This window comes from Maylandia zebra, linkage group LG1 (genome assembly GCF_041146795.1).
Source record: "Maylandia zebra isolate NMK-2024a linkage group LG1, Mzebra_GT3a, whole genome shotgun sequence".
Taxonomy (NCBI): Eukaryota; Metazoa; Chordata; class Actinopteri; order Cichliformes; family Cichlidae; genus Maylandia; species Maylandia zebra.
The window spans coordinates 35,521,466-35,538,795 of record NC_135167.1 but is presented as its reverse complement, the minus strand read 5'-3'; the positions used below and the strand labels follow the sequence as shown (position 1 = coordinate 35,538,795).

General features: G+C 42.4%; 2 protein-coding genes and 1 long non-coding RNA gene across 5 annotated transcripts in view; 1 reads left to right on the top strand and 2 right to left on the bottom strand.

Annotated features, from left to right (window-relative positions):
- The window catches only part of lsp1b (lymphocyte specific protein 1 b), a 72,967-nt gene that overhangs the window by 29,108 nt on the left and 26,529 nt on the right, over nucleotides 1–17,330 (bottom strand). The gene's annotated exons all lie outside the window — the stretch shown is intronic.
- Nucleotides 3,123–5,983, bottom strand: LOC143419166 (uncharacterized). Its single transcript, XM_076885466.1, has 4 exons — nucleotides 5,826–5,983; nucleotides 4,695–4,843; nucleotides 3,818–3,982; nucleotides 3,123–3,740 (listed from the first exon to the last, which is right to left on the bottom strand). The coding sequence occupies exons 2-4, from the start codon at nucleotides 4,749–4,751 to the stop codon at nucleotides 3,588–3,590; spliced, it is 375 nt and encodes a 124-aa protein (XP_076741581.1). The 5' UTR covers nucleotides 4,752–4,843; nucleotides 5,826–5,983; the 3' UTR covers nucleotides 3,123–3,587.
- Nucleotides 10,651–16,591, top strand: LOC143419161 (uncharacterized). The gene is made up of 2 exons (XR_013099141.1): nucleotides 10,651–13,194; nucleotides 15,015–16,591. It is a non-coding gene; the product is annotated as an uncharacterized LOC143419161 (long non-coding RNA).

The following is a 17,330-nucleotide window of genomic DNA, read 5'->3' as shown; positions in this document are numbered from 1 at the left end:
GATAGTATTCAGGAAGAAAACCAAACATTGCACATATTTTTTAATCATAACTCTGGTTTAATGTGGCCTATCAACACAATTTAAAAACTGGTATAAAGTCCACACTTTTTCCGTCAATTGTTCCGTCTGTCCTGCTCACATCTCCAATGGTTGTACACATTGTCATTAACGTGGCTTCACTCCACATCAGCCACGCCGCTTTGCTAGCTAAAACACCGGTGTCAGCACATAAGGACGCTGTCATAGCCTGCTGACGACGTGGATTAGCTGCGTATATACGAATGTGAATCCCATTATTGGCTGGACTATGGGATAAGGTGGCATCGTTCTAATCCCATACGGGAGCAGCCAGTCACTTACTTGTGGTGTAATCTATATTGGTGAATATCATGCGCCACTAGGCGGCAGTACTTACCCTTCTAGACAGGAAGGATGCTATGTGATGGATATAGAGTGAGCTGGAATAAACATGGTGGGATTCCACGTTATCGCCTAAACGAGGAGTTTTATTAAAAGAGCCCAACACAACATGGTGTCAGAAGTGCACTCGCTCTAGGCGGCGAAGAGAGACAGTGTAAAAAATAACCGTCAGCTTGGCGAACGGCTAGTGACGAAAATGACGGAGCAAGCAGCAGCGTTACCGGCGACTCCTGGCCCGGTTACGGCAGCTCCACGAGCGGCTACTTTCACCATCAAGCCACCGGAACCGTTCGACTTCGCAAAGCCCCAAGAATGGGAGAAGTGGATCAGACGTTTCGAGCGTTTCAGAATGGCAAGTAATCTGAATGGTTCAACTGATGCTAACCAAGTGAACACATTAGTATACTGCATGGGAGACGAGGCTGACGACGTGCTAAGGGGACTAGACCTAACAGACGGGCAGCGCCAGCAGTACGATGCGGTCAGAAACGCATTTGACAGACATTTTGTCCCCAGAAAGAATGTGATTTATGAAAGAGCAAAGTTTAATAAGCGAGTACAACAGCCAGCGGAAACAGTTGACTCCTTCATAACAGCTCTATATGCTCTCGCCGAAAACTGTGAATATGGTGAACTCCACGATGAACTTTTGAGGGATAGGCTCGTTGTGGGTCTTAAAGATTCATCACTGTCGGAGAGAATGCAGCTCAACAAAGATTTGACGCTAACCAAAGCTATCACAATGGCGAGACAATCTGAGGAAATAAAAAGACAGCAAACTGACCTCAGAGGCGACAGCAGCACAGGCAAAACAGCCATGGATGCCGTGCATGTCAGAAAGTCACAGCCCAATAAATTCAGAAGCAGAGAGCAAACGCAGTTCAAGCCACGAAAACCACAAATAACAAAACAAGAGAATAAAACGTGTTTTAAATGTGGAAAAACACAAATGCACCCAGCAGCACAGTGCCCAGCTAAAAATGCAGAATGCCACAACTGCGGGAAACGTGGACACTACGGGAGAGTTTGTAGGTCTACAGCTGTGCATGTGGTGGCAGACTGTGCAGATGGACTCCTCCTAGGTGAACTGGATTCAGGAGAAGACCCGTGGCTTGCTAACATCTGCGTGAGAGGCAAAAGCATGACCTTCAAATTAGACTCGGGGGCAGATGTCACAGCTATCTCAGAAGAGACATTCAAAGACATTAAGCAGCCAAATGAGCATCTGCAAAAAGCTGAAAAGCCACTGTATGGACCAGGAGGTGCAGCACTGACCATGCCTGGGTCCACAAAGGAGGACATTTCCTACAGTGACAGGAGCACTGCAGAGACAATCTATGTAGTCAGAAATCTGCGTGTAGCTCTCTTAAGCAGGACAGCTTCTGTGAGACTGAAATTAATTGCCCGAATGGACAATGTTGACCTTGAGACAGTGAAGAAAGCGTACCCGAAGCTATGGGATGGGCTCGGGCTTGTTCAAAAACCGTACACGATTAAGCTGAAGCCCGACGCTAAACCTTATTCACTGAAAGTGCCCAGGCGTGTTCCGCTCCCACTACTGGGCAAAGTCAAAGCAGAGCTACAGAGGATGGAACAGTTGGAGGGGCCCACAGACTGGTGTTGCGGCATGGTCGTAGCCCCTAAAAAGGACAAAGAGACAGTCCGCATCTGCGTGGACATGACACCTTTAAATGGGTCGGTGTGCCACGAAAGATATATCCTTCCCTCTGTCGACCAAACACTAGGCATGCTCACAGGGGCGCAGTATTTCTCCAAGCTCGATGCTAACATGGGCTTTTGGCAAATGCCGCTATCCAAAGAATCTGCTCTCCTCACCACGTTTATTACGCCATTTGGTAGGTACCATTTCAACCATCTGCCATTTGGTATTTCCAGTGCACCAGAGCATTTCCAAAACATGATGGTGACAGAAGTGACAGCCGGCCTCGCGGGAGTCGTATGCCACATGGACGACATCCTGGTCTGGGGATCTACGAGAGAGGAGCACGACATGAGACTCCACGCTGTCCTCGACCGTGCAGAGAAGGCAGGCGTCACCCTGAACATGTCAAAATGTGAGTTTGGCAGATGAGCGGTGAAATTCTTAGGATTCATTGTGTCATCTGAAGGCATGAGTCCCGACCCTGACAAAACTAGCGCGGTGCAGAAGATGAAAGAGCCAAGCACTGTGAGTGAGCTTAGGAGCTTCTTAGGAATGGTGAACCAGCTGGGGAAATTCATCCCAAACCTTTCTGAGAAAGACAAACCACTGAGAGACTTGCTTTCAACTAAAAACATGTGGTACTGCACTCAGAAAAATAAAGGTGCCAACTGGAACCAAAAGTGGTTCTTTAGACTGATGCCATAGAAGAACCTTTTTTGGTGCCACAAAGAACCTTTCAAACAATGGTTCTTTGAAGAACCATTTCTTTCAGTGGTTCATTGAAGAACCTTTAAAGGTGCCCCAAAGAACCATCAAGAAATGGTTCTTTGGGGCACCTTTAATGGTTTTTCAAAGAACCTTTTTAAAAATGGTTCTTTAAAGAACCATTTTTAAAAAGGTCCTTCAAATGGTTCTTTAAAAGAACCATTTTAAAGAACCTTTTTTGAGTGGTTCTTTAAAAAACCATTTTAAATCTTTCAAAATAAAATGCATCATAAATTGAATTTGAGTAGGGTAAAATAAATACGAGCACAGCAAAGACATATATTAATGGTTTATTGTCATTTTGTAGTTACCAAAAGACAAAAAGGCATTTTAACCCTCAGCACAACATCACTACTAATACATGTCACATATTAGTGTTTTAAACAGTAATAATTAAATATATTGGCTATACTATAAATAAATATATATATAAATACTATATCTACAGATAACACAACAAATAATACATGTATTGTTTAATTAATAAAACATCAGAAAGTGATAAAACACATTAGAAATAGCAATAGCTTCATAACAGACCAATAAATCAACACATTTTCATCAGCAGATATTTGCATGTTCAGTAAAAACATTTCAACAACAAGTTTATGATTAAAATGATCAATGAACTTCAGCCTTACGCTATGTAATGTACTTTTCATGTTGTACTCATGGTCCTTTGTTAGTCCAGTTTAGGACAATGTCTCTGACGTATGTTTCATATCAAATATATGTCATATCAAAACAAGCCCACACCTGCAGTTGTTTCAGTTTTTCCACTGGTGTTTCCTGTCAGCTGGTCAACCTCACTCAGGCGGACATCCATATCAGCCAACCAAATGACAAGTTCCTCCCTTTGTGCTTCAAATCCCTCCCACTCTGAGACAAGGAGCTGAAAGAGAGAGAAAAGAGTCAATTATAAAGAAGAGAGAAAAGTGAAACCCTCCTCAGAAGGTCTGACTCGCATACCTGCAGTTGACCTGTGATGGACTCCAGTTTGGCGTTCACGTCATCCCTCGTCGATGCCAACAGCCGAGTCTGCAGGGTGCCCTGGAAGAGCTGAGTTAATGTTCGACTCCTCCTGGTCAGGCTCTCCAGCTGGATGACCCGAGGTCTCCCCTCTCGCCGCTGCCTCTGAACACACAAACACAAATTGCATCTGAAGCAGGAGGTGCAGATTTTTTTGCTATTCTTTTCTAAATCCAGGCTAGATCACGTGGAGGTATTTGGAAAATTGTTTTGGCCAGTGGACGACTGTTGTCTTGCAGAAAGTCAAATCAATCAAACAAATGCTATACACAATCAATTCACAAGAACACATTGTAAAAATTAAGTCCAGTTCTTGCCTGATTTCAAGTGAAATCTGCATCAAAACAGGGTAAAATGAGTGTTTGCAGCAAATGTGAGCACAAAGCCTCACTTTGTACAAGCCTGCTATTACAGTTCTCCTCTATGCAGACGACTTTCCTGTTTTCAAGGCACAACTTGGATCTGCTGTACGAATCTTATGGATACACACTAAATGAAATAATAGTGTGCATGACTCCAGATTCTGATCCCTCATCCTAATATGGTCCCAACATAGCAACAGCAAGAAAGCAAATGTTGAGGCTTCAAAATACAAAGTCCATAAACCAATGGCTGACATGGGTTTTATCATAAGGGTGATAAATATACAGATTTCAGTCTGTCTTAGAGATTTGATGTTCATTTACCTGCAGATGCACTATACGTACCTGCTCCATGGTTTTTCACAACATTTTGCACATCACTATTTAATACAGGAAGTACGTGAACTAAAACATGTCATCGTTCTTTGTGAGAGGACCATATTAATGAAACAAACCTCAATGACATCATAGGGATCCCTAAAGATGCTCCTGCTGCTTCTCTTCCTCCTCATCCAAAGCTTCCTTCTCCTTGTCCTCAACTTCCATCCAATTGTAATTCAATCTAATTGTGTTTCTGCCCCTCCTCTTCCTCATTTTGTTGGAGCTGTGAACACAGTTAATGTGAATCTGGATTAATTTGTGCAAACAAGAAAAATCTACAGCTTTTTGGTCAGAGGTGCTCTTGTGATTTAAGCCGGGTAGAGTAGATTTATGTGTTGATGCTACCTGCTTCAACTCTGGCTGCTGAGTGATATTTACACCCTGGCTGGATTACAAACTTTAACCATGTGCTGAACTTTGGCCCAGCGTTGATACCTCTTGTTAGTATAATGACCTCTTCTTAGCTTGTATGTATGATGTATGATGGTGGATAAATGAAATATACAAAAAAATTTAACTATATTACAAAAGAACATCTATCTTGGAAACATCAAAAACATCAACTAGTCCGAAACTAAGTTATGCAGGAACAGTCAAAGACACACCTTCTCATGTTTGAAACCATTGTTTGAAAGGTTCTTTGTGGCACCAAAACAGGTTCTTCTATGGCATCAGTCTAAAGAACCACTTTCTATTCATTTCTATATAATTCGATTAGACAATGAAGAGTTATCTAATCTAATTATTCATTCAAAACTCTTATGCATAGCTGTATTTTATACAGCTCATACAGAATTCAAAGTACAGGTTCATGTGAGTATTTAATGTACGGCTCTGATCTACAGAATTTCAGAGTTTCTAGAGCAGACACAGAGCTCACAACAGGCTTCAGGCGCCATTTTAGTGACTTTAACAATATATTAAATTTTAATTTCGGTCTAGCTGACATTAGGTTATGTACGCAGCACGCAATTGAACCACATATTTTAGAAGCCAAAGGTTCAAATTAGCTGGGAGCAGCTTCACTTAATTATAACAGTGGTTTTGTTAGAAAAACAGTTTCTGTATACCGGATACTAAATTGCGCTGACCTCAACGGCTAACGTATCTAGCTAATTGCTACTGTTAGCACAACATTAACAGCAAGCTACAATGACGAGTAACAAAAACAAAACAGTAATAAGGTTTTAATGAAAATGTTTTACCTTTTCTAACAGTCCCAGAATCCACAGCTTCAAAGTCCAGCAGGTACTGAAGACTGTTATCCGTTTCGCTGTCACCGTCCGTGAGTTTTTTTCCCCGAAAGGTCAAGGCCCGCCGCTCGCACACTCTGTCTGCGCATGCGCATCCCAACGACTGACCCCCTCCGTTCGCTCCCGGGAGGTTATAGTATGACGTGTTCTGACGTCACCCTCTCTCCCTGTCATTTATTTGGCTCGAAACCCATATTAACAAATTGCTCAGTGATGAACAACTACTCAGATCATTTACCTAAGCTGTGCTTTGTCAAAACGAAGTGTGTTCATTACACTGACATTCTGTTCTGCAGTTGTTATTTACTTGTATCTTATAATTTGACTTTACATACTGCTGGGTGGTTTGTAAAGTTTACAACAACTAGTATTATCATTATGCTGTATTTTCAAAAATATATAATAATCTCAAAAGTAATGCCTTGGAGTAGAAAATAGTAATGCTTTATTAAAATTTAAAACTAAAGTACAGTACTTGAATGTGTGTATTGTGTCTACTGTTTGTTAATTCACCATATTCATAATGTGTTTGTGGGGTTAGGGGTGTGTGTGTGTGTGTGTGTGTGGGGGGGGTTAGGGTGTTTAGGCTTTGGCCCCCACCCCTGCCACCAGTATATTTTTAAGCAAATATTTCTAACTTTTATTTGAATATTCAGTTTCCTACCATCTTCTCTTAAAGGGTAATTGCCAGGTAACCCGCCCTCTCCCTTCGCACACACATGCACACAAAGAAAACACACAGTATAATTCACAGCCTCATTATAGTGAATAAATATTTATGCCATTTACACCATCAAACTTAGATTGCTAAGGATGAAGAACCTTTTGTTCTTTAAAGAACCATTTGTAATAGCTGAAGAACCATCCACAAAATAAAAAGGTTCTTTGACGTATGATGGTTCTTTAAAGAACCATGAAGCCATCTGAAGAACCATTTAAGAACCATAATTTTTCTGAGTGTGGGGGCATGAGCAACAAAACGCCTTTAACAGTTTAAAACAAGAACTGTCATCTGCACCAGTGCTACAGCTCTACAACTCAAACAAACCCCAGAAGATCTCAGCAGATGCCTCTTCATACGGGTTGGGGGCAGTCTTACTACAGAAAGACAATGATGTGTGGTCACCTGTCGCGTATGCCTCGCGATCATTGACAGCCACAGAGCAGCGCTACGCTCAGCTGGAAAAAGAAGCGCTAGCGCTCACCTGGGCCAGCGAAAGATTCAGTGACTTTATTCTAGGGCTACACTTTGAGCTTGAGACCGACCATAAGCCACTAGTGAGCCTACTCGGAGGACAAGCCCTGGATTTGCTTCCACCACGGATACAGAGATTCCGCATGCGCCTGATGAGGTATTACACTATAAGGCACATTCCAGGCAAAAGCCTCACCACAGCCGACACGCTGTCACGGTTGCCGTTGGCAGGCAACGTGATTCCCAGAGACAATGACCTTATGGAGGACACTGATATCTACGTTGACACAGTGCTGGAGGGCCTTCCTACTAGCAGCAAATACCTTTCAGATCTCCGTGAGCAGCTGCAGTCTGACAGCGTCTGTTCGCAAGTCATGAAGTACTGTGCAGAGGGCTGGCCGGACAGGAACCAGCTGCAGGGAGTGGTGAAGCACTACTGGTCTGAAAGAGCAGTTTTGAGTGTACACAATGGACTACTACTGAGAGGTACAAGGTTGGTCATACCTGCAAACATGCGAAACGCAGTTCTGGACAAAATACACGAGGGACACCAAGGAGTAGTCAAGTGTAGAGAACGTGCGTGACAAGCAGTGTGGTGGCCAGGCCTGAGTAACCAGATCGGTGAACTTGTCCTTAAGTGCAGGCTGTGCATTATTAGATTATTCTGTTATTATATGTTACCTTATATATGTAATCAAAGTAGTTGAATTATGATACTGCTGTAGATCATATTATACCCTTTAATATAGAGTGTGTGATCAGTATGTAGTTTAGTCCTCATTATACTTTTGAGTTAAAAGAACATAATCATTTTGTAGTTCATTAGATAAGTGTGCATCATTCTGTATCCTTGATCGGCTGTGAATGTCTTATACTGTTTTCTTGACATGCTTTACTGTTGAATCATCAAAAGAAGGTTGTAAGCAGGAGACTTGGTGTCTAGGGAGATAGACAACATTCCATACCCCCACCTTTGCAGAGAGCAGAAGGAGCAAGGAGCCGAGGTCATAATTTAGAGAGAAAGAATGTGAATGTTTAGACTTTTACGACTAGGTGGGGGCCACTAGAGAGTATAAAAAGCTGAGTAACCCGTCACCATTTTGAGACATGTGCCTGACCCTCTGGTAGCATCTCTCCCGTCCGGACGTTGTAATGCTCTTATTGTTGAATTGTATGGAAATAAATGATTGTTGATTGAGCATTTATACACCGAGTATTGTCCTTCCTTCAGCCCAAAGATTCAAAGAATTGGGAGATTTCAACAACTTGGTGCCGTGTGACCCGGATCTTTGGTGTGCTGAGGAGGTGCAGATTTGACCTTTGGTGAGATCGTGAGGCGAGGTGAACAGAGGACCGGTCCAAAAATAAAAAGGTAAGCACAGCCTGTTGTATTATAAATACCAAATGTGCATATTGGGCTTTCCAAATTAATCTGTTCACTGAGTCACATGTATTTTCACAGTAAATTTGTCGGTGTCTGGTTTTTGGCGCAAGATACTAACAACATAAGTTGAGGCTGAATTCCAGTGTGTTAAATAAACTGCTTCTACCGAGATACTAATAACATACTACGTTGGACTAGTTGCAGTAAACTGCTTCTACCGAGATACTAATAACATACTACGTTGGACTAGTTGCAGCCACTTTACCTTCCACATTTAATTTTGTCTAATACTGGCTTCTGTAGCAATAATACGTTAGAATTTCTTCTGAAGACACGGCCATTAGTTCAGTACATTGAAGTCGAGGTTTGAAGTTTGTTTATGGTGTCGGTTACGTCCTGGCTCTTGCCGGCTATGAAATAGAAGTTGATTTAAGGAAAAGCAGATGCTGGCTTCACGGTGCGGTTGAACGCTGGCAACGCGAGAGCGAAACACGTCCGTAGGTTTGGTTTATGATACGGCCGTGTTCCGGTGGTGCGGCCGTGAAGTGCAGTAGTGGTTGGTGCTAATTTTAGTACATTGAACAGAGGCTTGACGGTGGTTTGTGGCGTCAGTCGAGTTTTTTTTTTTAAGGGCTGCGGTCATAAAACAAAGTAAAATTTTACTTGCCAAGAAGTACATAGAGCAAAACCTGGTTTATGATGTCGGGTATAACTTCGGGGATGCAAGCATCACTTTTATGATGCGACTTTGCCCCGTTGTGGCGGTCATAAGCGCAGAGAAAGGGGTATTTTGGTCTATGGTGCAGTGTGCTTTAAGAAGATCTAATAGTTGAGCTCAGAGGTTTCTGTGTAAAATTCCCGCTGAGGAAAAGTGTTGTGTGTGAGTGTGAAGGCGCGCTCTGGGTGAGAGTGTGTGTGAAGCTGCGAGGCGCGCTCTGGGTGCTGTTTTGTGGGTAAAGCGCGCACTGAGTGAGAGTGTGAGTGAGGCGCGCTCTGAGTGTGTTTTTTGTGTGAAGTGTGAAGCGTGAACACAGTGACAGTGACGGTTGATGTGTTTGATTAGGAGGACATTAGAGCAAATACACATTTTAGGATCAAAGGTTGATGCCTAGTGTACCTGTGGAACTTTGCCCTAGGAGTGGCGACCCTCCTGTCCGTGGACGCGTGGCCAGGACCGGCGTCGTCCGGGTGCCGAGGTGGTGACTTGGGGAGGTGAGGGCCCCCGCATAGCTACGGAAATAACACTGGAACGGCCGTGTAATCACGGGTTCACATTTATTCCGGACTAGAACAAGACACATTTTGCGAACAAACGTTGAGTCTAGATTAGTAAAGAAATATAAAAAGGTTGAATTCCTCGTTTCAGTGGTTGAAATTGTTGTGTGCCTGTCCCCTGACGAGTGTGAAATTAAAATAAAGAGGGAATTTGGAGCCACAGAGATAGACGGGCATAATTGGGTGTATTACTCTGTGGTGTAATAAAAATAAAAAGGAGAGATAGTAAGAGGTGTGCAGTGGAGAATTATGGAGGAGTACAGAGAGGAATGTGTTGGGAGACTGGCGTACAGTTTACGCTGTCAAGGTAGGCGGGTTGCCTGCTTATCTGTTTAACAGTGATGAAAATGAAATTAAATAAATCTCTTAGTGTGTTAATACAGGAAGCTGCGGACCTGGACCAACTGCCCCCACAAGCACAGCGGCCGAAGCAAAATTATAGGTAATGGGAACCACACCCAGCACGAATCAGCAGCTGTGAAAAAGACAGCAGCGAGGAGAGAATTAGAGGAGAAATTAAGAGAAGTTTTAACACATAAAATTGGGGCCAACGGACTTGTGGAGGTTGGGAAGGCGTCCGGAGCATCACAACAAAAAGGTGAAACAAAAACACACACAAGCAGAGAAATCTGAGAGAAAGGCTCCTTTTAAGGTAACGCCTAGTTTGAGAAAAGATAAAATTAACCTGCTTTTATACAAATGCACATACACGCAATGAAGAAACAGCTTACACTCATGAACACGTGAAGATTTTCCAGCAAGGTTAAAGAAAAATTAACATACTTAAATGATGAAGTCTATACATTACTGACAAAGAAACCCTCTGGGTTGCAGGACAACAATTTAACTAAAAAAAAAAAAAGGAACACTGGTCTAACCAACCAGGCAAGACGCAACAAATTTAGTGGTAAAAAGAGTCAAATTGTGACATGTTTTCTGTTGATTGATTAATAAAAGTGATTACTGAATGAAAGAAAGTTCCTTTTTTGGGCTTTTAAACATGATCTTAAGAATTTTAACATATACCGGTGTTGTCCTGTCAACTTGGTGGGTTAGGAGTTGATTATATCGGGAGACAAAAAACAAAAAAAAGGGGGAGAGAAGGCTGACACAGGGCCTGACCCCATTGTCTCCCCTCTGAATAACACAGCCAACACAACAACATTTTCCTGTTTGTTTGTTTTTGTTTTTTGTTTGTTTTTGTTTTGTTTTGTTTTTGTTTTTTCTATACATATTTAATTACAGGCTGCTTTGCCGGCCCTGAAAGCCGAGGCTGACTGGACTCCTGCTCTCCCCCATACGTGACACTGACCAAATGCTGCAACAGCTGGACCCACAACAACGACCTGAGAATGTCAACAGACCTGCAGGAATGTGATCTCATGCAGCCGAGACGGAGAGCACTAAACCTAAGGCCCGTTTCACTACACGGGGGAAAAATTCCCAGACTGCGTCAGCTGACAGAGCTGTGATGAGACGCCCGCCAAGCCCGAATGAAAAGTAAGGCCGAGCGAAAGAATGCTGACCTTGATAACTTTGCATTCACACTGTGCAGGACAGTGATGGACCAACACGGATGATCGGGTGGCGAAAAAGGGCGTGACCGAGACAAGAGGAGTAACTGAGGACAGAAGGCACCTCAGAATGGACAAAAACACAGAAGAAGATGCAGGTTTCACCTGCGGTGAACATCGACACTGGAGAAAGGACTGCCCCAATTGGGGTCAGAACCAGGACGGACTGAATTTTGAGCAGCAGCAGCAGCAATGGTCGCAAACAAACTGAAAAGGAGGGGGGCAGGACCCCAGGGCACGCTTCAGGCCGTGGTTTACCCAGAACACCAGAACAGGAAAGTGATGAACACAAACACACACACACACACACACACACACACACACACACACACACACACACACACACACACACACACACACGTCTCCAAACACACAGATTCAGAATGAAGTGAAATACACACATGAACACGTGCACTCGTTGAGTGAGTGAGAAATGACACACACACACATATACACACACACACACACACACACACACACACACACACATACACACACACACACACACACACACACACGTCTCCAAACACACAGATTCAGAATGAAGTGAAATACACACATGAACACGTGCACTCGTTGAGTGAGTGAGAAATGACACACACACACATATACACACACATACACACACACACACACACATTGGAATGCTGATTCACTGAGAAGTGATCCACATACACACACACACACACACACACGCTGATGCAATGAAGAATGCTTTGCTTATGCTGATATGCAAAATGCTGCACACAAGCATCCCAATGCATAATTTTTATGAGGAGCCATTGATTACTTAGAATGTGTTATATGTCACTCAGAGGGCATTTATGTAGATTTTAGGAATAAGCTCTAAAACGGTTTGGTTATGAAAACAATGTCTGTGCGTGATGTCTGTTTATGGCTCAAGGCCTTGACTGAATTCTTTGCTGTGCTTCACACAGCCCTGATGAGGAACAGTGGCACAGAGTGAAAATGATGAATTAATAGTGTAAGTTTAGGTTGGAGTACGGCATTTTCTGTGATTGAGTTTTAATTCAAGGAGGAACAAAAGGTGTTACGGCACCTGAGGTTCTCATTCCCACACAATATTGTCCCGGCAGGAAGCAAAATGTTCCTGTGAATTTCTGGTTGATTGTTTGGTTTTGTTTAGCGCTAGCTTGATTTTATCAGTGAGCTTTGGCTTGTGTTCTTTCTCGTAAGCGAGAGAGGGATAGTTTTATGCTTGGACATGTCTGCAACGGGCCCTAATTTGTGTTATTTTAGTAGTATTTTGTTGGTTATGTCTGTTTTCGTTTTTGTTACAGTGCACTGGAGAAAAACATCTGAGAGGTGTGATCCACCGGTGGTGATATGTTGATATTTTGTGAGTTTATGATTTAACAATCAGCTCTTTAAACCAGGCCTGAAAGATTGAAATTTAAAGCGCTATGAAATATTCTTACAAAAACAGTTGCAAAGTGTGCTTCTCCATGATTGTAATTGGCTTGGGAGAAATTCACTTATAGGGAACACTGAGAAGTTCTGAGTCTAAAAGGATTGCACCGAGTCAATCCGGCCCAAAAAACAACAAGGAATTGTTTTCCTTTAAAATGATGACGTCATCTTGCTGGTGATGGATGCTCGAATAGGTTGCGCGTGAGACTCCATTATCAGCAACATCTGGTATGAATGTGTATGGAGGTATGCATGTGAATGGACTGTGATGGACTGACGACTAAAAGCTTTGACTGACTTGATACTGAGACAATGACTGCACCCACTTTAGGATTAGTAAATGCCAATAAACAATTCACCCAGCCGACAAGAGAAGGGTGGATGCTTCGCTTTGTTTTGTTTTGTTTTTTCAGGAGCAGGAGGATAAGAGAGACTGGAGGAGGAGACTCTAGCTTCACATAAGTATGAACTGCAGACTTAACACTTTGGTTGCTGATTTTGAGTTACCGATGTTTGCATTAAGAAAACTGTGCTATATTAGCTGTGTTTTGAGTAAGGTATCATGTTATATTATTGAGAATGCCAAATGCTACAGTGGAGAAGACTTTTGATGCCACTCATGACTGGAACATGTTATTATTAACCATAGCAGGCCACTGTAAAAAGTCAATTAAATTTTATAGAGGAAAATCGCCAAAATTGAACAATACCTATGAATGACTGGCCACATTCAGAATAGAGATATGCAATAATAAACATTGGTCCACGTGATTTAGGTTCTCACTTGAAATAGTAAGTTATTAAATGTAGAATATAATCGACAGGGACATTTGATAGGATGTGGTACTGCAAAAGAACAAGAGCAAAGTAAATAAAGAAAATATTGTGTTTAGTTTGGATAAATTCAAATTAAAATGTACCATTACACTCAGAGGATCAATATGAAATAAAACATATGCAAAATTTGTAGGAAGTACATGACTGATAACTGTTCTGTCCTGAGCGTTTGTTTCTAGAGCACCCACTTGACCACACCAACAGTTTCTCGCCACCGAGGAGGGGTACTTGCAAAAAGAATAAAATAAAAATCTGAGTTTAACAAAACATTTTAAATGTAAATATCAAGATTACCTTTCTTTTTCCATGAAATGTGCTTGTGGGCACGCCAGCCATTTTGAAAAGGTGGGCAAAGCAATTGGCAAGGCCACACCCCCACACGTGTGATATAATTTTAAAGGTACTGTTGCCCTCTCTAAGAAACATCAGGAATTAGAGGAGTGGCAAGTAGAGTATGCGAGCTACAAGCAAAAACTAAAATGTGTACTACAATGTGCAAAAATGAAATACTGGGTCATCAGGGGGACATGAGGGACATTTATAAAACTAAAAGTCCCACTAACTTTAAAGTGCACTTGAAAAGCTCACACAAGAAGGCTAACCTAGCTTACCTAGAAGACCTCATCAGGGGGAGCACACTCCCCCTCCTTGAAGAGCTCACCCACTCAACCCGCATCCCCAGAAAACAGCTAACCCCAGATAAGGCAGCGTGATGTATCCCGAGACAACAGGACTGGGACATCTAAATAAAGGTGTGAAACAATCGCCTTCAAAAGGTTATCAATTCACTTGAACCAAAATTAGGACCACACGGTGCGGCAAGAGTTAATAGTTATTAGTCTCAACACCCAAGGATAACCAGAAGAGCATGACTGATATGATGGAACTGGGATTTTGTTACACTTAATTCTTGCAAAACACAAATAAAACTAAATTGAAACTAAGGATTTTCAGAAAATAAAAACTACACTAAACTAGCAAAGAATTGGTAAAAACTAATTACAACTGGTAAAAATTGAAAATCTGGAGTCGAAACTAAATAAAAATAACAACTAATGGAAATGGCGAAAAGTTTAAAACCCTGGTGCAGAGATTGGCAAATCTGACCAGGAAACGTTATAAAATGGATTGTCAGGATAGTCAGCGTTAAAGCCACTTTTGACAGTCCATACTAGGATGGCATTGGACATCTTCGGGGCGGAAGAGGGTTGGTGTGACCAAGGTGTGGTTTGGCTTGTTGTATGTACATTTCAAAATGTTACAGCTCTGGATGGACCAGTTACCAGGGCATGGAAGGATGACAGACTTTATTACATGAGGAGAAGGGACATTTTCGGGATCGAAGATCCTCAGGGATGACAAGGCTGGAGCAACGGTACTCGAGAGAAGAATTTCTGATACTTTCTGAGATATGATGTCACTAACCTTCTCTTTTAATTGTCTAGCTCCAATGAATTGACACATGGGAGTGTGTCAAAAAGGGGGAGTTGAGTTTGAACATCAAACAATGGTGATATGAAAATTTCTATGAGTTTATTTTTGTGTTTAATAAATTAGCTATGGTAAAACTTAAGCTTATAATGTGTTAGACTTAGAAAGGGTTCACTAATTTTTGATTTCTTTTACACACACATAGATTATGATTAGAATAAGTCCTGAACATAATATTTTAAACCAAATTTGAATCATTAGAAGAACAATGGATAACAATATTAGATTATCAAGGCTAGGGAGAGAGGTGTTTTGGTTTTCTGTCTCTTGCAGAGAAAGGAACAGACACCAGACGGGGACCCGGAGATGTGAGGACCCTTCACAGCAGAGACAGATGTAGGGACTGCCGAGACAGCAACTGGGGTCAAGTGTCATGACGTTTGGGCTCCTGGAGAAGATGGATCCCACAAACACAGCAATAACCATGAAGGGGTTGGCGAAAACCAGGAACACCAGACCAACGAGGTTCAAGAGGCTCTTGGCAAAAAGGGGGACACGCCGGTGACCCCAAAATACACAGATCTTTGTTTGAAATCGGGGCAGAATAATCCCCAGAACTGTGCAATGACTAAAGGGTGGTCTAACCCCGGAGGTCGAAGAAAGAAGCTGAGAATCACCCAACTGGAAGACACTGGTAGCTGCAGCAATAAAAATAAAGGTTAAAAGCTCCTTAGACAGAGGTTCTAGTCTAAGTACATTTGAAAGGTATAAGGGGGCATTAAAAATGGGAGTGGAAAACTGGAGCACCAAAATAAAGCTGTGGGAGAATTGGGGAGTGATGGGAGAGTCATCTGTAACTGCTGTTATGGTTGTAAATCTAACTTTGCTTGCATCTGAACTGCGTGAACACAGAGGTCATCCCACATATGGTCCACCCGTTAAAGGGGGACAGAGGGCCTCAGGATCAAGAAAACTTGGACCTTGCGACCCTGGAGTGCATGTTGTAAGTGATCTCTTTCAGAGATCAAAAGGGGGAATTATTAGATTATTCTGTTACCTTATATATGTAATCAAAGTAGTTGAATTATGATACTGCTGTAGATCATATTATACCCTTTAATATAGAGTGTGTGATCAGTATGTAGTTTAGTCCTCATTATACTTTTGAGTTAAAAGAACATAATCATTTTGTAGTTCATTAGATAAGTGTGCATCATTCTGTATCCTTGATCGGCTGTGAATGTCTTATACTGTTTTCTTGACATGCTTTACTGTTGAATCATCAAAAGAAGGTTGTAAGCAGGAGACTTGGTGTCTAGGGAGATAGACAACATTCCATACCCCCACCTTTGCAGAGAGCAGAAGGAGCAAGGAGCCGAGGTCATAATTTAGGCGCCGTAAGAGAGAAAGAATGTGAATGTTTAGACTTTTACGACTAGGTGGGGGCCACTAGAGAGTATAAAAAGCTGAGTAACCCGTCACCATTTTGAGACATGTGCCTGACCCTCTGGTAGCATCTCTCCCGTCCGGACGTTGTAATGCTCTTATTGTTGAATTGTATGGAAATAAATGATTGTTGATTGAGCATTTATACACCGAGTATTGTCCTTCCTTCAGCCCAAAGATTCAAAGAATTGGGAGATTTCAACAGCATTCAGGAGAGAGTTAATGTGAGGGAACCTCTTATGCCCACACGTTTACCTGAGAGGCCATGGCAGAACTTAGGAGCTGATCTGTTCACACTAAAAGACAAAAACTATCTGTTAGTAGTGGATTACTTCTCGAGATATGTCAAGATTGCTCAACTCAGTCCAACTCGTTCAGCCAATGTGATTGTGCATTTAAAGTCAATATTTGCACGCCATGGAATCCCTGAAGTATTGCTCACCGATAATGGGCCACAATTTGCATGTCAAGAAATGAGAGACTTTGCAAAGGACTACTGTTTTGAGCATGTCACCAGTAGTCCCAGGTACCCGCAGAGCAACGGCGAAGCGGAGAGAGGCGTCCAGACCGTCAAGAATCTCCTCAAAAAGGCTAGCGATCCATACAAGGCGTTGCTGGCATACAGAACAACAGCACTGGCAAATGGCTACAGCCCGGCTCAACTTCTCATGGGGCGCAGGCTTCATACTACCTTGCCAATGCTTCCTGAAACCTTACAGTCCTGTCTGCCTGATTTTCAGCAGGTTAGTTGTTCGGAGAGAGAGAAACGGCTGAGACAAACCGAAAGTTTTAACAAGAGACATAGAACGAGAGAACTGGATAAATTGGTGCCAGGACAACCAGTCTGGATCACGGATGCAAGAGCACAGGGCACAGTGACAGCA